The sequence below is a fragment of the Xiphophorus hellerii genome, chromosome 21 (genome assembly GCF_003331165.1).
Source record: "Xiphophorus hellerii strain 12219 chromosome 21, Xiphophorus_hellerii-4.1, whole genome shotgun sequence".
Classification (NCBI taxonomy): Eukaryota; Metazoa; Chordata; class Actinopteri; order Cyprinodontiformes; family Poeciliidae; genus Xiphophorus; species Xiphophorus hellerii.
Genome location: NC_045692.1, coordinates 2,918,639 through 2,943,913, shown reverse-complemented (window position 1 = coordinate 2,943,913; position 25,275 = coordinate 2,918,639). Strand labels below are relative to the sequence as shown.

The window sequence follows — 25,275 nt, the reverse complement described above, 5'->3', positions numbered from 1 at the left end:
TTCCTTGTTCTGTCTCTCCATCTCCAGCCTCCATGGCAGCTCATTCTGATTCCCTGGCCTCTCACTCCAGCTCTGTCCAAATGATGGATTCTGGCATGCTGGGTCCTTTCCCAGGTATAGCCCCAAACATTCTTCAAGCTGCCACACAACACTCTCTGCATTCTCATTTACACAGCTGCCATTTCTGGAAGACTAATGAGACTAGCTGTAATTCAGTTCAACCTGAACTCGTTGTAGTGGTGTTCGTTATTGTATCTTTGTTAGAGTTAAACATTTGGCTTTTTGACATATTGCAACACCTTGGGCATTGTGATTCACTTTGTTGCATTTAAAATCATTGTTCTGTTTGGTTATATCCAAATAGCTCTACTTTGGCCGCATCTCTCCAGAAAGCATTGGAAACTTATCTTTCAAGTCCGTTTTTAGTGTTTTGCCGTTTCTCTTAGCATTCCACACTTTGGAAAAGAAAAATCATATGAAAATCAAAAGAAAGCAACGCGAACGTAACTGAAGCCCACATGTTAGTAAATAAACAAACACATAGATTATTCCAAATGCAACACTGACATCTCTCTGCTAATGGCTTTTCTACTCTTTAGCAGTGTTTCAGTTCAGTGTTGTGGCTGTAAAGCCGCTTGGATGAAAGGTTAGCTTGTTAGGCACATGGAGAAGCAAAACTGTCAGGCTGTGGTCCTGCAGAGAGATGGACACATTCACACGCCCACACGCACATCCCCACGCCTACGCACACACACTGAGCGCCGTCTTTAATGAGACACGTCGGAATCACCACCGGAACCTTGGACACACATGTTCACTTTTACACAGCATACTAGGCCTGCACAACAGCAGGAAAGAGTTCATTGCTATGACGATATTGACTGTGATTAACACACTTTTTAGTAAAGTTGTCCCATCTTTACCATTTTAGCCTCACAGCTCTCTGTGTCAGTAAGTCACTACATTTAGACTTCAGTCATGTGCCTTAAGGACAGTTAGTCCACATTATTGATATCAGGATGGCTGCAAATCCTTAAAAACATCTTAAATCCATGTTTCTAAAATTAAAGCCATGTCTTAAATTTTTACCGTGAAGGGATTATTTATTCTCGTATAGGTTTTTTTTTTCTTGTGGCACTTTTCTGTAAAGCAAAAATTTGAGTCTCATTCAGAGATCTTAATTACGTTCTGTGACTCAAGTGCTAGTTAACGAAGAACTGATAAGTAGCTGCTAATATACCCTTACCAGCTAACTAGCTGTTTTATGTCTCAACCCATCATGGATGATGACGCGGCTCTTTTCTGTCAGGCTAATTTTTGATTTGCGCTCAGAAATCTTTATTATCTTAGTTGCATTCTGTGACTCGAGGCAGTTGAGGATATCGCTGACTAGCTGCTAATATACCACTGCTAGCTAGCTAGCTTTTTTGCATCTAACCCTGTCATGGGTGATGGGCTTGATACATGGGGAGTGACGAATAATGGCGACAAAAACTGAACATTTAAATTTTTTTTTAGCATGTGACAAGCTAAAAAATATCTTTTTTGAAATCTTTTAGTTTTTTTTCATTTTAACAAACTGAGTTTTTTCCTCATATCTCAAGTTCTTTTGTTCCGATTTAATTGTATTTAATCATCTAAACTGGCAGTGCATGGGTAGATCAGCCCTGATTTCCTTAATTTTGGGCGATCAGCTGATAATTGCATGATAAACCGATCTTATCTACTTCCGCAAACATATGAAAATCAGCCAGTGTTCATTTTGCTCTGCCCTTATCTAAAACATTTAAATGTGAAATAAAAGCAAAATCAGAAATAAATCTTCATGGGCAGGAAATACTGCCACCCACTACGCTCTTAAAAAGTAACACAGATTTATTTCAATAAATGAGACGAGCATCAATTCTGATCACACATTAGGAACCACAGAGTTATTCACTGTTAATACTTCTCTATCTCCATGCACAGGGTTAAGACAAAAAGTCTTAACATTAACGCCATCACTCTGTTTTGATGTTTTTTTAGGCTTCTCTCAGCCAGGAGGGATTGGAATGAATGTGGAGGTGGGAGCCGCACCTCTGCAACCACAGAAGCCCCCGAGTATATCAGAGTCGCAGTATCCTACTCCCCAAGCTGGGTCAGAAGTCCCAAAAGATCACAGCGCCATGCTGCCAGAACCCCAGGCCTCTGGGAGCCCCTTGGATGTTTCAGCAGGTAAAACTTAAAGATGTCATTCCCACTCTGAGCACTGAGAGTCTTCACATGCAACCAACTGCAATTGAGAGGTTTAGATGAAAGCATAGTCATATTATGTCAAGTGTCGAGACCTAAATCAAATTTAAAGTGTTTGTGCTTGATATAGACACTCAACATCCAATCTGAGTTTGAGATATTTAGGATTTCTAGTTCTAGTTGACGTTTTTTTATACATTATCTAATAACAGTAGATGCAGTGATGGGCACACTTCTGTTAATCCACTCATGTGCTATTAGCCATTTTTCATGTAGCGTTTTTCCTAACTTTGAAAATGTTTACCTCACTGAGCTTTCTCTAAATAATTTTTTCCTGGTAAATTCTAAAGCACTAATGTACTTGGCTGTTTTGTAAACTTTTAGGTGAATAATACTTTACATCTTTGTTGAAGGTTTAATTGTTGATTCTGTTTTGCTGAGTTTTATATGCACTGAATGTGTTAAAGAATTTTCTCACAACAGGTTTAGAGACTAATAAAGTAATTTAGATCATTAAGATCTTAATGATCTAATGATCTTAAGGATCTATCCTCTCTGTCAGCACAGAGAGGATAGAGTAACATATTTTCATTTTGTCAGAACGACATTAGATAATTCTACTAAGTTTATTTCCTAATTCTGGCAATAAAATTGTTTCCGTAGTGGATTATTTCTGTATTTAAGCTTTTTTTCAGCTAGATAGTAAGTATATGGTAACAATACTTGCTTGGATACTTGGTTCATTTAAGTCTCATCTTTATTGGCGTGTGTTACCCATCTGTCAAAATCTCAAAAGAAACTTCTTCTTTTTTTTCAAATGGTGGAGCCACAATGCTGAGCTCAAAACAGCTGGATTAGTCACAACACTGTTAGGTTTTACTGAAAGACGAATGCTTCAAGTGAGCGATTTTCACTACTGTTGAGGTGTTTTGATAAAGAAAAGATCATAAATGAACAGCTAAATTCTAATGATATATACATGGTACGGCTTTTAATGTTTAGGACCATGTGTTTTTTATGTGCTGAATCTGCAGAAACTGCAGAATTAGGTACGTGAAATCAGTTCAGACTGTACACGGTCGCCCCTCCTCACAGCCGTAACAATTAGCTGTCCTTCAGTCCACTACTTCCTGTCTCACATCCTCCCACTCTGATGGGATGAAGGTCAATGCTCATCTGATGCTGACATGTAATGTGAGTGTTGTCATGCGCTGGCTTCCAGTCACTGAGCTGTGAGTGTCCACAGATCACGCTTCACTGTCCTCTCACTCACACATCCACTCCGGCCTGAAAATGTTTGGATGAAAACCTTTTGTCCAATCTTCACTGAGAAAGGAACATCATTTCTTTAGGAAAAAAAACAGTCCAATGAGTTGGTGCTAAAACTCCTGATGCTCAAGAAAGAGTATAAAAACTTAACCACAGTTTTCACACAGAATTCCAAACTATTCACAGAAAAACCCAGCCATTCACGGATTTGTTTGTAAAGGATATCTAAAATATTTGACAGAAAATGCAGCTTGAGAAGCTAAAATATCTTAGCACAATGCTACTTGTCACGCTATTTGATTGCTTTTGTAAAGCAACAAAATCCGGGCACATCGTTCATTTTCCTCAGAGCTGATTGGCTCTACCTCAGGAGTTTAAATAAGGAAGACTGGAGATGTTGGCTTAAGTTAAGACAGTTTTCACTAAAGTATATTGAGGTATATTTGGTGTATTAACTATTAAAATAGGCAGATATAAACGTTTTTAGAGAGATCTCAAGTATTCAGAGATTGTAGCTATTACAGAGTGGCTGTGGCCCCTAACCCCGTCAACACCATCTGCTGTTCTGTTTTTTGCTTCTTCTTCTTTTTTTTTGTACAAAAAACAATCTTTCCAAAACACTTTTAGAAAGCAGGTACCAAACTGAATCCAAGGGAGGCTTTTTAATACCACAAACACCTTCAATAATGTGATTGTAATTGTACAATCATCCAGAAGCTTTGGGTTGGAAACTGAAGTGCTGAGTAGGTGTTTAATTCACACACCTCAAACAGTTTGCATACTCCCAGTCTCTCATACTGCAGACTCCCAGCTGTAGATGTGAGTAACATCAGGTGAAACACACTTCCTGCTTTGACTGCTGCTGACTGCTCTCTGACTAGCATGGCTCACACTCCACAGAACACACATCAGGAGGCCTAACTCACCTAACCTAGCCTATACTTTTGACCCCAGTTAATCAGTTGGGTTTAGCGGTGCACATGCAGTAGTTAGTGTTCATAAAATGCTGACTGGAGTTCACACATCCCAACCTGAGTCTGGCCCATTTGACTGATGTGCTTCTTCTGCCTCCTCCAACTTTAGCAGGCACACTATAGAGAGCACAGTTCTGTCATTGCCTTGTTAGCATGAAATATGGCCCTCCAGAGAGCCACTGTGCGGTATGGACCCTGACATCTGCTCTACTTTAACTCTTCTTCCCCATCCATGTGTGGGTATAAAGAGAGATCCGAGAGAAACTGGGCCAAAGTAGGAAGAGCAAACCCGCTTCAGTGAGCAATCTCTTCTTCGGTTGTGTTGCTGCTCATTTACCATTTTGTCTTGCTGCCTTCCTTACCTTGTAACTTTTAAGGAGATATTTTTTACTGTCATCCATCATAATTATGCCATTACCTTAAAAAAGCTATGTAGTTTTAGCAGAGTCGCCTGGAATGACCTTCTTTCTGTGGGACGGTTAGCGCATTCCAATTCAGGATCCAAATGGGGGAAATGTCCAGAAAGACAATCTTTAGACTGAACTTACAGCTGATTATTATTTGTAGTTTGGGCAAATACTTTTCATAGACTTTTGACAATCCTCACTAATTTTGCATCATTCACTTTTGCATTCAACTTCAAATACAGAAATTCAACCCTGCAATGCCAATTTATTACACACTGGTGTAAATTCTCAATCATCAGGAGACGACAATTCAAAGAAACCCAGTCTGAGCATTTTTTGCTTCTTGGTTCAATGTTTCACCTCCCTAAACATCTTTTTTCAATAGAAGTGACTATTATGTTTATTCTTAGAAAGTGTGTTTCCTTAAATATTCATTCCTGACATTGCTTACCATTGTCCTTTTCTATGATATGTTCTGAATTGTCTGCTTATGTTTTCTGAGGTAGACCTAGGGAACCAGTGCTGTTGTCGAAATCCATATCCTCAACCTTAAATTTTCCCCTCTTCACCCACAACAAGGTTCCTTAGACGACTCTTGGCAAGACCAGATTGGCTCCCCATCAACAGATGCACCTCTTGCTCCAAGCGTTTCTGTGAAGGTTTCCGATCAAGCCGATCAGCTTGCAGCCAGCCCAGAAGATACGCCCGAAAGCTGGCCTGGCCGTGAGAGCACCGCCTACGCTGGGGGCGATGAAAGGGACACGGACGGATCTGACAGAAAACAGAAGAAGAAGAAGAAAAGGCGACAGAAAGACGAGGGATCCTACGAACACGTTGAGAGTAGGGGTCAGGCGGAGACACAGGAAGCGGGAGAAAACACCCCTCCGACTGAGGAGTTTTATCACAGGATTGGCCCAAGAAGGGACAGAGGAGAATGCGGCTGGGAAGAACAACTTGGGAAGAGCGGAGGCCGTGGCAAGAAGAGTAAAAACAGGAAGAAGCTTCCAGAGGAATGGGCAGTGACAGCAGAGCCATTTGTTCCCTCTTCAGTGACTCCCTCAGAAGTGAAAGTGGAAGCATTGGTGGATCTTGGGAGTTCAATGAATGAAACAATGGAGAGCTCTTTTGCAGACATGGACACTAGCCAACACACCTGGAAGAAAGAGTTTTACCCAGAGGAAGACCCTTCTCCTTTGCCTCAGGATTTGTTCTCTCCAACGACTGCAGCCATCAGTCCTCTAGCCCTCAACAGTGAGCTGAATGCTACAGCAACTCCATTCACCATGCCGTCTTCCACCAACAAAACAATCCCCGGCTCCTTCCCTGAGGAGGTGGATGTCCTGATGGACACCGAAAATGCCGGTTTGGGTCAAAGCAATCAAACCATTTATCCTCCTTTCTCTTCAGAGAACACAGCAGCTGTAGCTGACTTGGTAGACAGCGGGATGTTTGATATCTCAAGTTCCTTTCAAGAGTCTTCCATGCAAGCTGTTTCAGATGGAGACACCTCAGCCTTCAGCTCTGCTTCACAGACAAGCCAGGCCGTTTCACCTAAAGGTGACGTGTTGGCTTCAGCCCCACCCCTATCACCCTCTGATGCTTCATGGATGCTAAACAACTCCCAACTGAGCAGCAACAGCGATTTATTTGTCTTCAGTGACACGAGCACCGCAGGCCATCCTTTACCCCTGGGCCTGTCCTTCAACACACCAAGTCCAGCACCTCTCCGCTCACCCAAAACCACTGCACAAGAATTCCAGTCCAAGCACAAAGATGGGAATTCTGCCCAGAAGCAATCCAGAAAGTCACCTCCTTCCTCTTCGACCTCATCTGTCAGGAGTCCCACCTCCCCAGAGGCAAAGCTCTCCCCACAGGCATCCCCTGTCGCTTCACCCTCATCTCCTCCTTCAGTGGGTCCCGCTGGAGTACCAGGATCAGGCCTCAATCCTGCTGCAAAGCCTTTCTTTCCCAGCTTTGCTGATCCAGTGGAAGACACAGCTGTGGTTCCTCCAGTTGTCCCCATCGTGGAAGGTTGGTTGTAGTCAGCCCTAGTAGAGATACCGAAGTCAACTTATAGATAGAAGCGAATGGTTGCCATGCATGGCGCTTCCAACCAGCTTGAATAGTTCCGGTATTGGGCTGGATTGATTGCTTGTGTGCCTTTTACTAATCAAGGGATTATCGTAGGAATTGCAACCACTTGTGCTGTTCCTTGTATGATCACCTCTAAAAACCTTCACTAGCATGTGTGGTTTGGACTGTTTTTGGGGTGACTAACTCAACTGTTGACCAATTGAGACTCCGAATTGCCTTGATGCTAACCTATTTTTCCAAAGATGCACTGTTGCGATTCTCCCATAATTAACTCTTTTCCTGTTGATGGGTGTGCAGCCTCTAACCGATCACAAAATCTTTCTCTTTAGACCCATCGGTAGATATCGGCACCAACTCTGAATCTCTTCTCTTTTTTTTTCTTCTCCAGTCGAGATGGGTACTAACACAATAATTATGTTCCCCCTTACTTTCCATCCAGGAGTTAAATGTTGTCTGTCTTCTCTGTTCAATTAATTCTGGTATTCCTGCCTGCTGTACCCATTTGTTTCTTTCCATCTTTACCTCAACTGAACACAGAAAAAAACTGTTGTTTTGTTAGAAAATACAATAAAAAATTCTAATTTTTTCTCCTTTTCTCCTTTTTTTTTTTTTGCTTTTATTTTCATTTTTTTCATGTCACAACTCTTGACCTGGCCGCCTCTCTACTATAGGTAAGTCCTATTTGAGTTCTTCTGTTTGCCTTTATTCTGTTATTCTGTATTTTTTGTCCTTAATCAACACTATCCTTGTTAAATCACAGGTGTCTTTCATTTATGTGTGGAATATTTATATAATGTGCACAGACATCAATCTTAAGGGTCAATATAAAGCCAAGTCTTCCCTGGACTCTCATCTTCTTATGGTCCCATTACTGATTTTAGGGGTGCACCAATTACAGCTTTTCAATCACCAATCTTTATTATTTTAGTAAAATTAGGGAATTTATCAGTGCACGCTTAGATGCTCTTAGACTAATTACATATTCATGGGTATTTTTTTGTGGAACGTATTTGAAATATTGGAAAGAAGATGTGGCTTGGGAAGCTGAAATACATTCAATATGTGCAACACTACTTGACATGTTGCCATTTGTGAATCCGCCAATCCATGAGTACCATTCATTTTCCTTATCTCCTATTGGTTGTGCCCCAAGAACAAAGATACGATTGTCTGTAAATGTTAGCTTCTTCGTAGTTCTAACACAGGTTCCACTGTGCATATTAGCGCATTTTAAGGTGCATTTGATGTTTGAATGATTAAAATAGGCAGTTCTAATACATTTTAGAGAGGGTTTCAGGTATTTGCAGATTTTAGGTATTCGGGCGCAGCATAGAACTTTAACCCCCACAAAATCTGGCGGTCCACTGTATCATTTTCTTGACTAAAATGGACAATGTTATGGGGCATGAGTATGTTTGGGAGGTTAGGATGCACAAAACATGATTTTTTTTTTTTTCTGTCTCTCATAATCACTTTGATGTGTATCATTAGATCCGTCATATTGCCTGAGCATTGCTTAGAGGTTCTTTATTTTTGAGATATATCAAAGAACATTTTCTATGCAGTCCTACATGATCGGTCTGCTGATACCATGACATATCAGCTGAGGTTTACCATAGCCTGTTTACATTTCTGAATGTCCTGGTTTGTGTGTGTGTACGTGTGTATCGGTGTGACTGGGTGTTTTTGTCCTTTCTGACAGCAGAAGTGTTTTGTATGTGTGTGCTGCTGTGATTTATAGAAGTGCAGAGTTCTGGGGGGACTCATTTCCTCGTCCTTCCTTTCAACACTTCCTGTCTTTGCCTCCCTTTGGTGGCTGTAATAAGAACCGAACCAGACTTGCCATCAGATCAGTGGCATCCTGAACCTGGCTATTAAGTTGCCTCGATCAATACCTCCTAATCTTTCCACAGCAGCACAGAGCCTTCCCTTTCCATTTTTTGTCCTATGATTACTATGAAACAGTCCTAAATTTATATTTATTGCTATAAAAACCTTGATTACCTATTTGCTGTATTTTTTTTCTCTAGAGGTGCCTTAGTTACATGTTTTATATTTGATGAATATAGTCTGCCTGACAAATATTTGTGTGATTAAGAAAAGGGAAAGTGTACATCAGTGCAGCTGGCTGGGCTTTCTCTTTAATGAGAGCTTGTGTCAGTGTCTAAGTGTGCATCAGCTTAACTAAAAGTGGTATTTAAGCCCTGCAGAAAGGATAGGGTGTGTTGGGCAAGATAAGGAACAAGAATAAAGACTGTGCAGGGTTAGTGAGGAAGGGATTCAGATAAATCTGAGGAAAAAGGAGCATCGAATAAGAGCAAGGGAAGAAAGGTAAGAGAGGATAAAGCTTAGCATTTTATTTAAAGTTAGCAAAGCACAAAAATCAAAATGTTTCAATTAAATTTCTTGGTCTACTTTCTCACCTGCTTGCCACACTGTTAATGGGCAAACAAGAGAAGACTGATGTTAACATGTAGCACTTATTGTGCAGGACTTAACACTGACCAACACAATTTCATCATATCTAGAGTGATATATTCTGTCAAGAGATCAGATGGTATTAAATTATTTCAGTTTGCTAACATTCAGCTATATTCCTTTGACATGCTGAAAAAAGAGTATATAGAAGTTAGGTAGCAGGTGCTAGCACATAGTATTGTATACCTTGCTTATTCTCTGTATAATTACAGTAATAATAGCTTGGAGATTTTTCATACATATTAGTGAAAAGAATAGAAAAGATATAAACACAATAAAAAACAAATCACTATCAAGAAATTCTAAATGGTTTTCACAACAGAAGCCAGAGATGGATCACTAAACGTTTTGAAGAGATAGTCAACCAAACGTAAGCTAATACCACTGTAACCATCTCAGCTTTCTATTATTTTGTTAATTGTGAAATTTACATATTTTTCACAAACTGTGATTAACACTGATTGGAAACTTCAAGGCAGACGCTAACTTCAGTGTCCTTAGAGTCTAACAGTTAGCTTGTCACAGTATTCTAGCATTATTTATAAATTGTTTGTACCTTAATGATACTGCAGCTAAATGGTGCTTGGTCAACATAGACTGTGGTGTTCAATTATTTATTGAAGTTTTGTGTCTTTAATTTGAATTACAAATTTACATTTGTTATTACTGGAGATTCTCTTCCAAAGCATTGTTTTTTTTTTTTTTTTAATGAAACAGAGCTAAAAATATGTATTAGCTCTTAAAAAACTGCAAGTGTTTGATTTTGTAGTCCTTGTTTCTCTGCACAGACACACAGATACCCACGCAGAAGCGCACACAGTACACAACTGAGTCACCCAAGCTATTTGAGGACGAGGCAGACAGGCGTAAATACACTGTATCAGCGGTTCATTTTTACCACATAGTGTTCTTTTCTGAAGCTTCACAACAAGCTACTAGATGGTAGCCTGGAAGGGGCATATGTACAGTATGGCACCACCCAGAGCTGTGGTGAGCTAATGTCTTTTGACGGCTCTGGGGGAAATGTCAGGGTTTTTTTTCACTTGTTGGCGCCATTTTAGGAGCCAACAGCTAACTCCAGGAGCAGAGCATGAGTCATTCAGGAATTGTTTTTTCTAAAGATTCCTAAACAACACGTTACAAAGATTCGTCCTGAGATGGCTTCGGGCCAGCAGTACTTTAGATTTGATTAATTTTAAAGCTGACATTTAAAGGAGGAAGTTTTATGAGTTCAGTGAGCAGAAATCTTGTCGAACTTTGAGATATGTATATTTATCTACAGTACAGACCAAAAGTTTGGACACAACCGTGTGTCCAAACTTTTGGTCTGAACTGTATATACAGATACTGTATATACACAATACGGTTTAAATAAAAATAAAGATCAACAGTAAATACAATAAAATGATAAAAACAAATCTAACCAATTACAATATTTAGAAATGAGTACAGTAATTTCCCCCAGTAATTAAACCATGTAAACATCAATCTGAGATAAATGATCTCATGAGATCATGGGGTGAAAATTTTGGATATGCCCAAAAATTCATTGGCAGTTTTGCTGATCTGATGATTGTGTGTTCTACAGTGTCTTATGGTGTGACAGAGTATTAGATACTGACTGTTCACACTGAAAATCACACAATGCCATTTCTAAATAACTGAATAATTCATCCTCAGAATCTTAAAAACATTCATTCTTATAGGCTGTACGTACAGTAAGTGAACATCCTCTGTGGTGCCCTTCTAAAACTTTTCCATTGTTGACCCATTTTCCAGTTCAGTATCTTTGCTTATGCAGCATAAAAAATTAGGTCTATAGAGTGTAACTTTTAGTTCTCTGGCAAGTTTATTCTTTGGTGTCTTCACAGTGAAGTAATAATGTTGATGTTTGTTGGATTTCTGTCAGACTTGACACAGTTTTACATTAGACTCACTGTGTTTCAGTCTGCCACGAGTGACATGTTGTGCCTCATGTCACTCTAACAGTTAGTTAGCTAACTGTTTCACATTACAGTTAGCTAATTGGCTGCTCACCTCATGCGAAACTTTTTTGCCATATAAACATTAGCTGGATTGGTTCGAAAATAACGTGTTTTTCTGATAATGTTTCAAACCTTAAATTTGAGGAAGAATGAAAATGGGAGAATGCTGAAAGGAATATGTCAAAAGAAATGAAATAGAAGAAAAGAAAACGACAGTAAACAGACAATAGGCAGAGGACTGTCCAGGATCTGAGACAAGAGAAATGGCTGACAGGCAAACAGATGGCTGAAAAGTTTAGGCAGAACCAGCTTCTGATTCGATAATTTTAGACAGTTTTGATAGCATAAAGGTCTGGCAGTCATGAACACATAGGTACATACCACTGCTACAATAAAATGATAGGGAGGAAATGGCAAAAGCGTCTTTCAGAAGATTTCTAATTGTCGGGTTCTCACATGTATTCTCAACTGAGGCGCTGGCTAACTGGTTGAAATGAAAGATACAGAAAAGATCCAGTTTGTTTTTGGAATAATTTTGACCTAGTATCATTGACTGATTCAGTTTATAAGTACTGTATTTATGCTGAAGGTAAATTAGTTGTTGTAGGTCATTTCATTTAACTGTCTTCAAAGTGTCGTCATGGGTGGTGAAGCTGTGGGCTGGAAGGATCTCCAGTAGCAGTCAGTCTTGCAACACATTTGAAGAGGCCTCTTATTGAAGATTGTATGATGGTCTCATGACTGTCGTTACATGCAGACAACTCAATATCCAGGGAGTAGAGATGATATTGGATGACAGCATCAGCTGCCAGCATGAGCGGTCTAATTCTGGAATCAAGATAAGATTCGTAATCTAGGTGTAGATTGAGATACTGTTTTTACATTAAACGTGAATTTCTTTATTGGTCTGGAAACTCAAACAAAAACTAAAATACATCCACAGTGCAGGACACAAGTGTGTAAGGTTAACAGTTGGCTTATGCTGATGTGCTTTGTTTGGCCCAAAATCTTCACGTTGGCCTCATCCAAAGCACAATATTCTTGACATGATTTTTTTTTTTTTAAACAATTGCAGGCAATTTAAGGCAATTGCAGTGTTTTGTTAGGAGCAAGCAACCATTTTGTGTTCTACTAGCAATAATTGTTAGCTTTTCCAGCCTTCTGTTGAGCTTATGATTAGAGAAGACAGTTTGTTTGAGAACATCCTCATTTGTTCGGCTCGTCTGCGGCAGCATGAGGTCAAACAGCTACTATCTTTGCTACTTTAGAGGACATGAAGCCCTAATGATGATCCGACAAGGCAGATGAGCAGGTGGCATTGTGAACAACTTGCCCTGAAAGCTTCAGTAGGACAGTTAAATATGCATACTGTTGGTGAATGTCCTTGGGTTCTATAGAAGCCATTATCAGCATCACAGTTTGTCCCTTTGGTGCTTTTTACTTAGCTTCCTCACTGTGAAGCATTTACATGAACGAGTTTGAAAGATCACGATATAAGGGGATGAAAAGGATGTAAAATGTCACTAAAGGTCACCAAGTTGTTGTTATTTTTTAAGTTTTCCTGCCTAGGCTTTCTTTACAGACGGTGATGGGCTGAGACATGATGTGGCTTTGGGGAAAAAGAGAACAAGGAGCAAGGGGTTGCCATAGAGACTAAGGATCAGCTAACCTATCTGTAGGAGCAGCAACAGATATTGGAGATGACAAAATAGGTGGTATGGTGACACGTAGGAGACAAACCACTGCATCTACCATCTGCAGTATTTGTAGACCATAGCTCTTGCATTTTGATTTTGAATTCCCAGTGAATGTAGTGCGTATGGGGTTTGTTTTTTAACTGGCCCATCGTTTTATTAGAAGCCCATAAGGATTAATTAGGACCACAATCTGAGGTAACAAAACACAGTAGCTGCATTTCCATGACCAGTGTGCGCAAAACTTTGTCAGTATTCAGCTAATGTCGAAAAAACACAATGTTGCACTGCAGTGTTTACGTTAAAAAAGAAACGCAGTTAAAATCACATGTGGATGAGTCTGTTCACATAAGTTGTTAAAAAACATGCAGCGCCATGATCCTCCAACCACTTCCTGTCATCGTCTTCTTTGGGGTTTGCGCCACTGGGAGCATCCGGTTGTTGATCATGTGACTCGTGTGACGCTAAAAAAGTGTTTCCATTGTGGTTTTTCAAAATAAACTAATTTCAATATGGCCGAAGAACCACCTCATCCTAGTGGCAAAAATTTTATTGAAAAAAAAAAAGTCCTTTTAAAATTGCCGTACTTTCCATAAAGCAAATTTATTTGAAATGTTAAATTGCACAATTACTGTATATGGCCAATGGAAACTGTGGAAGGAGTAGGAGCTGCTAAGGAACTGTCTGGAAGTTGGTGTTTGTTAGAGGAGGACAAAAACAACAGTGGGACGAAGTCAAAAACAGCAAAGAATCCACTTTTAGCACCGTAATTATGTACATCAACAAGCATTGGTGTGTTTCTGTAGGAGCGTCATGTAAACAGTTATTTTAAAGTGGCAGGAAGCTTGTCAGTAGAACAAGGGAGTAAAAACAACCAGGAACCCATAACCATGAATGAATGAATGAATGAATGACAGTAAAAACTAGGTTAGATTCTAGCAAGCGTTCTAGTTTCATTACCGTGGTGACAGGTGTGACCTTATATCCCAAAGACCCAGAGGAACTTCAGCAATAACTACAACCCATGGAGGTTATACCAGCTGAATAAAAATCCTATTCAGATTAATTATCTGTAGAACATGTTTTAACTTCTACACAAACACATCCATGGCGTCTGATGCAACAGGCAGGGGGAACATGGGCTTGAACACGTCTACTGTCTTCACACTCTTACATGTTGATACAACTGGCTTTAGTTGCCAATATCCATCCCCCACCCCACCTCAGCTTGACTCCCCACCAACACATGAACAGCCCCCCCCACTTACCAAGAGCCTGTTGCCATAGCAACAGGAGGCAGTTGCTTCGGCGACTAACGGGAACAGGGACTACCGAGGGAAACAATAGATGTTTAGTGAGAGTGGGGGATGTTGTGACGGGCAGCAAACGGGATGTAGCCGAGCTATAAATAGATCCAACTGAAGACTGCCTGTCTTATCCTCCTCTTCCTCTCCTGCTGCACCTGTGATCAGCTCTCCTTTCTGTATTTTTTGCACACTAAGTGATTTTTTTTTTCTGTTTTCTTTCAAAGGACAGCTCTTGGATAACTGAAGCTAATTGCTACTAATATAAAACTGGCTGTTGAGTGTGTCTCTGACTCAGACTGGATGAAGCCATCACTCTTTATTTGGATGTATGTGGGACGTCATGGGTGCCAGTTTGTCCAAACTACCTGTGCGTCCGCAGCCGCCCCGCCTGCCTCGTAAGAGTTTCAGTAAAAAGTGTCAGACGGCCAGGCAGTTGGTTGGAGTTGATAAATGAGTACATCTGCCGCGGTTCGCCTTCCCAGTGTGGTGACAGGCTGCCTTTAAGTGTAGGTGTCAGTTGGAAGCTGATTGATGGCTGGACTAGAGATAGGAACCATTTAGTCCCATAAGAACTGGCTGGCATACTCACTGGGAATTTGCCCAAATCCAGTCAAATTCAATATCCAGTGGCCACAATTTTTATATCAATACAAACAATTTGTAAATACTTTTGTAAATGTGTGAGCTGCAGGTTTTCTTCCAGACAATTTGCACTAAGAAAGTCATCCAGTGGCCTTTTTGAGTTGAAAAATGATTAAAGTTAACAGAAAATTTTAAAATATGACAAGGTAATTATGTTATTGGAAGACATTATTACCACTAACTAAACTACAGGCTCTTAAAAAAGGGAAACGTATAAAATACAATTAAAATAATTATACATTTTTGCACTTCAGTTGTTTCATCCTAATTAAAGTGTTCAACATTTTTTGATCCTTGATCTGTGACTTGTCACTTTATTAGCTGAAATTTTTGACTTATAGATCAGTTAAAATAGGCAGTGTTTATGGAGTTCTGGTGAATAAAAGACACCTGACCTCAGCCTCCCTATATATACTGACTATACTACATCACCATTGTGCTTCCAACCTTTTCACCCAAGAGATTCTTTAACCTGTCTTTGCTGGTGTAGAAAAATACCTATAATAAACAATCAAACAATGCTTTGTCTGGTAGGGGTGCAAGTAAAGCCTGGTGACCCGCCAGGCTTATGATACACTGAGGAAAACCCTGAAGCTGTGTCAGTGCTCCCTGATGCCTGATTGTTAGTGACACAACCCCTGTCGTGTATCTCCTCACACTTCCTTGAAGTCAAAATCATGGTGGGTCACCAAAATACCAAATCTGCCTGTGTTGTGCTGAAAATGCCACCTCCCTGAAGCGCAGTCCCATCGTCCGCTGGCTGCCATTATATCATCAGTAGAGCAGGGATTGCTCTGTCATGTGTTTATCAATGAATATTAGTACCAGTGAGAATCTACTCAGGTTTCAGAACCAATGATGTTTAGAGAAAAACATGTCACCAGTAGCTCTTCTTTTGTCAGTCTCAAAAATGATTCTTCTCATATGCTTTCTATCCAATCTGGCTTGCACTAAGTTATTTTTGCAAAGTAGAATGAGCAAATATTACTAGGGGTGCACCGATTGGAGTTCTCTGGTCAATCATAGATCTTTAAAAGCCTGACCTGCTGATTCCAACTTTGGCTGATACCAATTTCTTTTTTTTTTTTACTGAAAAGTTACTAATCTGATCTGAAGTGGGGTTTTACAAAATATTTCCTCAGGAGAACTGAGTACAAATGTACAACAAACATATTTTTTGTAAACATTTTAAAAACCAGGCATACTTTTTTTCTTGCCTTTCACAGTTAAGAACAACATTGTGATGGCCTTTTGCAGGTAACTGAGTCAGTCACTACAATGGCACAGCATAGAACTTTTCTCAAGTGGAATCTGGCTTAACCTCATTATAACGTCTCAAACTTGTGACACAGCCACTACTTTTATGGTATTCCTTGACATTTTGAGCCAATATGCATTGGTATGTTAGATATTACTAACACCTGTTAGCCTTGCTTGTTGGTTCTTTGATGGCATCTTGTGTTGTGAGCCTACACAAAAATATTCACTCCCATTTTTTCTGTCATCCATTGTTGCCACTTATCCCCCTCAATTTTTCGCCTCGTGACTCCATCTGTCTGCCCTTGTCTATCTGCCTCCCACTCCTTATCCTGCTGTGTCCCTATGTGCCCATCTGACTTTTCATAAATTGTTGTTTTGTGCTGACATTTAGCCCTCAGTGTGATCCAACAGCCGCAGGAGCCCCAGAACTGCTGGCCGGTTTGAGTGGCAATGGATGTTAAACTCAGCCTAGCAGAAGCCTCACTCTCTGCCCTCAGATAACCCTTGTCTTTCCACCACACTGACCTTTACTCTGAAATGCATCCTGTTTCTCAAACTCTGGGTTTGGATTAATGGAACAGTTACTTAATATAAAGGTAGGAAGCCATAAAGAGTGTTGTTTGTTTCTCTTGATGGTAGATCACATCCTACTTGTCAATCAACCTGACTGTTTGACTGATCAGTTTGTGGTTGGTTCAGGATAAAAATATCCTCCTCTTCTAGTCCCCATTTGGTGTTCCCTAAGTCTGTGTTTTGGGGTCCATTTTGTTTTGTTGCATCTTCTCCTTTTTGTAAAGATTCTGTCTAATTTAAAAGACGTCTCATCACTGCTGTGCTGTGACTCAATATTTTTTCAAATATTGAGCCCTCTCACCCTAAAAAATAAGGGTTCCCTGATTGCATTTTTCTGACCAATCACAGATCTTTAAAAACATGCTGATTCTGTTATTTTCAATACCATTTCTTTTCTTTTTGTTGATGTTTTCTTCAATTAGCATAGAAAAAACTAAAATACTTATCTTTGCACAAGAAAGTTTGATATGTCAGATAAAGGATACCTTTATATTTCTTCTATTTAAAACTTTGAGGCTAAGCGTTCGATTTCTTTTTTAATACACCTGTAACAGTGATTGAAAAGATGGGTTTAGTTAGGTTTATTATACATATGTTGTGTACGTATAATGGCATTTGATTATACGTACACAACCTACAGAAAGACTAGTTTTATTCAATCCACTGCTGTATTTTTTTTTTTTGTGTTGATGTTTTATTACAAAAAATTTCCTGTCAACTTTTAAAATTTTTAACAAAAGAAACAAGGAGGGGCAACTGGTGGACTGCCCTAGTGACCTACCCCTGGGCTTTGCTAGACAAAAACCAACTCATTTTTGTCTTTGCTTTGGTAGATATTAAATATGCTACACAAAATTAACCAAAATAATCAAGCATGGTCACTTAGATGTATTTGCTTCATTGTTGTTGGGTAAGGAGAGACTGTTTCACCCTAGAATCTGAATCAAAAACATCCCAACAGAAGAATTCATTAAAACACATTCAGATTTAGAGTCGTAGATACAAAAAAGACGTAAGAATAAATGTTTGCAGGAAGTAAAGTTAAAATCCTAAGTGCCATGACATGACGTTTTTGTCTGATTCAGCCTGAAGAGTGCGTGTATGACTGTATTTGTGCATGCATAAGCATGTCTGTCTCTCAGAAATGTTCTCCAGGCTTCATGTCAGAATGATTACTCAGTAACAGACAACACATACATGTATGAACTAAATGTATGTACAGTATTTAAGTACAGAAGGAAGGTTGTTCAGACTTAGCATACTAGTATGTATCTGTCCTTCCAGCCATACTCTTAAATTGTCTCAATTACTGTTCTACTAAACTGTTCCTAATTTCCATCCAAAGCAAATAAATCCACAAAATTTAGACATTATAAAGCTAATGAAGCGAAGTCTACTGAGCTATCCAAATATAAAATATAAATCCTCACATACTAGACCCATGCAATAGGGTGTGTGCTAATCTTCGATTAGCAGAGTTAAGAAAGAAACCTGAAATAACTTTGATTTGACGTTTACTTTATCTTTGGGTCAGACTGAGAAAATTAAAGTATAGAAAAATTAAGAAACTATGAACCCCAAACAGTGTGAATTGAGTATATAGCTAGACGAATGCCTGCATAAGGTTTGAATTGGTTGTGAGAGCTATGTTCATACAAGTTAGATGCAAATTTGTGGAATGTATGATTCAGACATTTCTGAAGTTCGTATCCAGTTTTCCCTACTGTAGCACTTCTTGACCCACACTCAAGGTTCCCCAAGGGGAAGGTGAAGTTTTGTGTGTACGATTTATGTTTTGCCAAGAGCCACAGCAATAGAAAGAAAGGACTGGATGGGAGAGCAGGAAAACAGAGTGGGGAAAAGAAAGAGGAGGGGGTTCACTCACTCCACCACAGTAGGCGGAATCTAGGGACTGACTGTGACCAATTGAAATCCACAACTAGGTCACATGATGACTGCAATAAGCCATGAGGACCAGAGAAGGGAGAAAGAGAGAGAGAAGCAGCAGACTGGTTCAGTTCGTATCAGCGTGTGATTGAGTTCAGAGCAGAGAGCCACACTGACACAGGAAGCGGACCACACCTGAGTGACCAAACGCAAAAGAACAACACGGGAGGACAACAAAGGATTTAGGCAGAAAAGTGGTGAAGATTTCTTTTTGTCATCCAAGACTTGGAAAGAGACAGACTTGGGAACATAGGAAGAGGTCCAAATTGAACAGAAAGGAGAGACAGCATGTCTTCTCTCTCCGACCAGCAGCCGGGCTCTCCCTTCTCAGAGTACAGTGAGCTGTGCAAGGTACCACCCACAATGCCGGTTCAGGGCTGGGATTGGCAGCAACCTTCAGGCATGGAAATGGGCACCCCACAGGGCATGGTGATGAGTAGTGGACCTATGTCAGCCGGACTCACAGATGAAGATAAACTGTGCTTCTTTGAACAGCCAGGCACGGGCAGCATGGATAGAGCACTGAAGGTGCCTGGTAGAGATGGGGGCATCTCAAGCAGCATCTCTATGGGTAACACCTCGCTGGGCAGCGCAGGGGAAAGCCCAGACAGCCCTGTCTCCTCTTCCCCATCTCCTTCCCCAGCATCCCCAGGTCGATTACCTACTGCTATAGGCAGCACCAGGATCTCCCTGTCACCAGTTCCTGGATCTCCAACCATACATATGGAGCTGTCATCATCCACAAGTGCATCACCTCCAGACTCAGTTGAAATCTCTTTAACAGGGGCTACAGTATGCAAAGACCCTCTGCCTGAAACATTTTCTGAATCCAGCCCAAAGTTTGCCATGCCCCAGGTGGCCCCTAATTATCCCATCAGTGGAGAACTGAATGATAACCACCTGCAGAAGGGTGAAAAGAATGCAACAGGAGCAGTGTCTGACCTCGGAGATGAAAGATTAATTGAGGGCTTGTCAGACAATAACAGTGAAGAAGAGGAGGTTGAGGAAGATGAGGAGTTGGTACCCTGTTATATGGGGCGAGCTCAGCAACAGAGGAAGGCAATGAGGCGAGCAATGTCTGAGTGTTCCCACTTGTCGGTACCCTCAAGTCTAGAGCTGCCTGATAAGTATGCAGTTGGAGATGGGCCAGAATCTACCCAACTGCCATCATCTATGGGTGGCCCCCGCCGCTCACCGCACTCCATGAAGCGCTCACTGACTGTTGCAGAAGATCAACCACCAACACCACCGCCTACCCTTTCAGCAGCTGGTGCCACACATCTTGATTTGCGTCAAGCCTCACCCGAGCCCCAGCTCTGCCTGTCACCATTACCCCCTCTGAAGGACCAAAGTGTTGGCTCTCCTCTCTCGCCATTAGAGGTCACAGTAGAGGGCCTTAAGGAAGAGAAGGAACTGGGAGAAATTGTGCTTCCAGTGCCCCTCTGCCCCAAAGGGTTGAGTTGTGAAGACATCTACCCTACCCTAATTGTTGACTCATTAACTGAAGAGAAGACTGCTTCTAAACCTGATGACCCCAAAGATGTAGAGTTTTATGGGATTGAAGTTGAACAGGAACTGAGCACAAATGCTGAACAAGATTTTGATGCTGCCAACGTAGGGACTGTGACAGGTCGCATTGATGACCTTGCAACTGGTGGCTGCATTGGCCTGGATTTCAACTACAACTCAAACCCCTTCATAGATGGTAGGTGGAGCCTGCGCTAGTGTTTTAGCTCTTCAGTTTGAGGGGGTTTTCTTGCATATTTATGAAATGACTTGTTATATAGTTGAATTGGGACCATTTCTATCTAAGGATTTAAGAGCAGAATCAATATTCCTTGTGCACGTTGGAAGGCTCTTTTAGGCGTAGTGTTGGTAATGTTATAAATGCATTTTTTATTGTCTCAGAGAAATTTCAGATCAGATCTGGGTGTCTGAACTCAGGATGACCTGCAATTTGGAATGCATTTCAATTCAAAGACGAAAAATGACTAAGGCAGAAAATACCATAAAGGCCAGTTAGGAGTCAAAATCAGCCACCTGCTGAAAAGCCTGATCATTGATGATATTCGGTTGTACTTTGCTGATATGTGATGCATTAAGCCTCAGGTTTGCACAAACTGAGCAAACATAATCACTGGTCAGATTGAGAATAGTAACCACTAAGGTGAGGGGTTAGGGTTTTCTGTCTGTTTTCCTCCTTAAAGAGCATAGGAGACTGCAGTGATCGATTGTATAGCTGCTATACAACCAATCCCCTCCAGGTAACACTGGGACTTGGGGTCAGCCTGGCTCATTGTGATAGATGGAGTGAATGAGAGTCCTCGTTGAAACCCATTTTCCACACTGCTATGTTCCTCTAGATCTTTCCTCTTTTTTTCTTGTTGCTCTGAATGCTCGTCAGTTTCCCAGTGAAGACAGGCAGATCAGGAAAGCTGAATTCAGTTGACTGTCACATCAAATGATGACCGTTCAGTTTAAAAAGGAAAGTTACTGTCATTGAAAAATACCTCAACATTCTCTCCATCGAATTGTCTCGATCCCACACCATTTTCACTCTTATCATGCCGGCTCTCTTTGTCTCACTTCCTCCTCCTTTTCTGTTAGCATGCTGAGGTTGTTTTCACAACCAGGCACAAAGCTGAGTCTGGCAGAGATGGCCAGCCTGACTACTAGAGGATTAAAGGGGCATCATTCTTTATTTTCTACTACAGTGAAGTTTAAACAGAAGCGTGGCAGAGTCATCTAGCCCGGGGTTGTGTTGTGCTGCACTGATCTGCTTGCATTCCTAGGAAGGTCATTGGTAGACATCTGTAGCTGCTGATGTGTGTCTGTCTTACAAGCTCAAGCATTTTCAGTCTGTTTTTCTTAAGCTGTTATCCAACAAAAGCAACGTATGGATCTGTAGTGGTGGCTTTGTCTTTGCCGTGTGTCTCCAGAATGGATGATGGGAAGAAAAACAAAGAGGAAAATGGAGGGGTGGGGTTTCCAGACAGTGTTAAAAGGCATTAGCAGAACACGTGAGTGCAGATGTGCCGATGATGATAATGAAATGAAGTGTAGCATAAGGCATCAATACATTTGGTGGACAGTTTTAACAGATGTAATGAATTAGAAAAATAAAGTTTTAAGATGAAGAAATATGAAATACTTTCATAGGAATAAAAATACCTTACCTGGTATGTCTATAGCATCTATACCAAAAGCTAGTATGTCTATAGCAGCCACTAGAGATCAAAGGTGGTTCTGTCTAGAGTAGAGTTATAGTATAAGAATGTCTGAAGGTCAGTCAAACCGTGACTGAAGGTCACCAGACTTACAGGTTGCCTTGAAGATAAGTTGCGCTGTGGATTTGCATATAGGATCATTTTTTTCCACAGCTAGGTTGTGTTAGAACTAATGGGGTGCGAGGTCAATAATTAACTTCCTGATAACTTGGTCCCTTGACGCAGACCGCACCAAGAGACGTTTGTCCCATTATGCACAATCTGTTTCAGAAGAGGCCCTGCAATCTGGATAATGATATTTTAAAACACCCTGTTTTATCTTCTACCATGAAGTTTGTCTGACAGTTGTTGTCCAGACAATAACTGTCAGTGAAACTATTGCATTACAAAGTGTAAAAGGTGCAGTAACATCTTTGAAAATTGTGTTTCTTTTGTCCAGAAGGTCATATTTTCATCCACTTGTAACACGTCAGACTGTGAAGATCACCTGCCATGTCATTGCAATGACAGAAAAACCTACTTAAGAACTTCTTGTCTGCTGCCAACCTGCATCAGCCTCCATATTAAAATTGTCTCCTCTAATACCATGACTGAGTAGGACTTAGGGTTTTCTCGACAGAATGATGCTAATTGCCGGTGTTGGTCTGAAAATGTTTTGAAGGACCAGTCTTTACCATTTTATGTGGAGACACACTAGCAATACCCCTGGCACCATGGTATGAAGGGTGTTACTTTAGTGACAACCTGTATTTATGCAAATTAAATGTCCAGAACATGCAAAGAAAGTCTTTACGTGCTCATAGTTAACAACAACAATGAGAGAACATGTTAAAGAAATATGTTATAGGTTCTCTTGATGCAAAAGGTTTTACAAAAAAAAAACCTCCACTCACACTTTGTTGTTTGCCAATCTTGATGTCTTGTTGTGATTGCCACTAACCTCTTAAGGAGGCTTTCTGGTCATGTCCCACACTTAATATTTAGCACCACTTACAGGTCTGGGGGAGTTAGTACAGGATTCTGAGCTGTTCACTTCATACTATACAGCAGGGTTGTCAAACTCCAGTCCTCAAGGGCCGGTGTCCTGCAGTTTTTAGATGTGCTACAGGTACAAAAACGCTGGAATGAAATGGCTTCATTACCTCCTCCTTGTGTAGATCAGTTCTCCAGCTAATGACCTTATTATTGCTAATGACCTAATTATTTTATTCAGGTGTGGTGCAGCAGAGGCACATCTAAAGGTTGCAGGGCAGTGGGCCCTCCAGGACTGGAGTTTGACACCTGTGCTATACAGCATATCACTCGTTGTTACAGTTAAACATAATAATTTTAAAACTTCTCCAAGTTTGACTACTAGAAGAAAACTCACCAAAGACAAGGTAAAAAGCATTTCATGTTTCATACACCCTGAAATTTGATATTAACAGGCTATAATCTCTATTTTCTTGTACTTTTCTTGCATTAATTTTTGCATGGATACTTACAGTATTTCTTATTCTTATTTCTTATATCAGCTAAATATAGTACAATATTTTAAAGCATCACATATAATTTTTGCATGTTTAGATGAATAATTTTAAAGATTCAAATTTAAAACATCAAAAGTTTAATGTTCATATTTTAAAATAGCATCAACTACTGCATTCAGTGTTAGAGGTGCACTAAATTCACTTGTTACTTGACCTAGATGTTGTTGAAATCATCTACAATTTTGAAGGGGCTTTGTGTTTACCTCTGAGTCATTAAGAGTAATCACTCTAAAACTGGTCATCTGTTGCTTAAAGGAGCAGAAAAAAGAACATTTTATTGTTTTTGCAAATGCAAGTATTACAATGCCAATTATTTTATTTATTTTATTACAGAAAAAACAAAAAATCCATGTCTCTGTTCCATCATCTTTCAACAGCTGCTTAATATGTCTACCAAATGTGGCTGTATCACCTCTTAGATTGTTTTCATCCCATCACTTTAAAGTGTTTTTTTTCCCCACTAAACAGTGACGGGTTTCGTTAGGGCAGTGTCTTGCACGGGCTGATTATATAATCCTCTCGGGGCCGCTAAAAAGTGCTTCAGAAACTAGTGTGCAATTGTTTACCAAACAATAAGCTGTGCTTCATGATGGGACGATGGAATAGAGCAGCATAAATATCCAAGTTCCCAGCATGGATTTTTATTAGAGACAGCCTTAAGCGGAGCTAGAATAGAAGAGCAGAGTCTGCATATTTTAACGTGAAACAACAAGAACAAAAACCACTGAGTAGAATCAGAGCTCTCTGGGAGAGTTTAAGCTGTAACAGGCCTAAATGAGCTTTAAGTGTTCTCGTTATGCTAATGAAACCTTCAAATGAATTGGCTCCTGCACCCAGATGCTCATTGTTCTCCGCTGCCAAATGTGGAGGATTATCAGCCATGTCCTGTAAAACACCACACTGTGAGACCTTACAGAACCTTCAGAGCAATGATTATATTATCCTGTTTCTATGAAATCATCTTCTGAAGACCTCCTTTCTCCATGCTGGGTGCTTCTAGCCCCAGACTATCAACAGTTAGCTAAACCAAGTTAGTTAAACTTGTTTTAGCTAGTTAGCTAACCTTTGTTAGCTGCCTAACTAAAGTTAGTTGATAAACTTGGTTTAGCATTGTTGCTAACTGTTGGCTAAACCAAGTGTACTAAACTAACCTGGCTTGCTGTTTCTGTTTGGCTAGATTACTTTGAGAAGAATAATTGATATATTACTTAAAATGTGACTAGATGTAAGGTTAGATGATATGAAGAAATAAAATGCAGAAATCCAGTTTGTTGGAATGAGATGCTTGCAGGAGGAAAAGTGTTAGAGGGAGTAAAGTAGCCTGGGGGGAAGCTCCCGCTGGTAGTTTTAATGAAGCTATTTTCTGCAGGCTTTTCACAGCTGTGACACGTATCGGGTTTCTGCCCTAATTAAAAGATCAGGTTGGTCTGCTATCTCCCTCTATGTTTACAACACAGAAAGTGAAGTCTTTGTTCAAGCCGCTGCATTTTACAGTGAGGTACTTGTTTGTGTTCTCTGGAAAGGGTCAGATGTCACAGTTTGAGGTTTTGGCCACTTTATGTTCAAGACAGTCGTCAAAAACACCGGTTCTGTTAGCAAGGATACGAACAAAAGGAAGAACCATTCATTTCCAGGCTGGGATTATATCAAATATAAA

The 25,275-nt window shown here is 40.3% G+C and overlaps 1 protein-coding gene across 11 annotated transcripts in view; it reads left to right on the top strand.

Moving 5' to 3' along the window:
• Window positions 1-25,275, top strand: part of LOC116711682 (microtubule-associated protein 4) — a 108,906-nt gene that overhangs the window by 58,615 nt on the left and 25,016 nt on the right. For 8 of the 11 annotated variants that reach the window (XM_032551114.1, XM_032551121.1, XM_032551117.1 and 5 more), the window contains 3 exons: window positions 28-114; window positions 2,026-2,214; window positions 5,462-6,913. In XM_032551114.1, the coding sequence (XP_032407005.1) occupies window positions 28-114; window positions 2,026-2,214; window positions 5,462-6,913 (1,728 nt within the window). Of the gene's footprint in view, window positions 1-27; window positions 115-2,025; window positions 2,215-5,461; window positions 6,914-18,913; window positions 20,568-25,275 lie in introns of those variants that run through there. The other 3 variants (XM_032551120.1, XM_032551118.1, XM_032551123.1) reach the window with 2 other exon arrangements.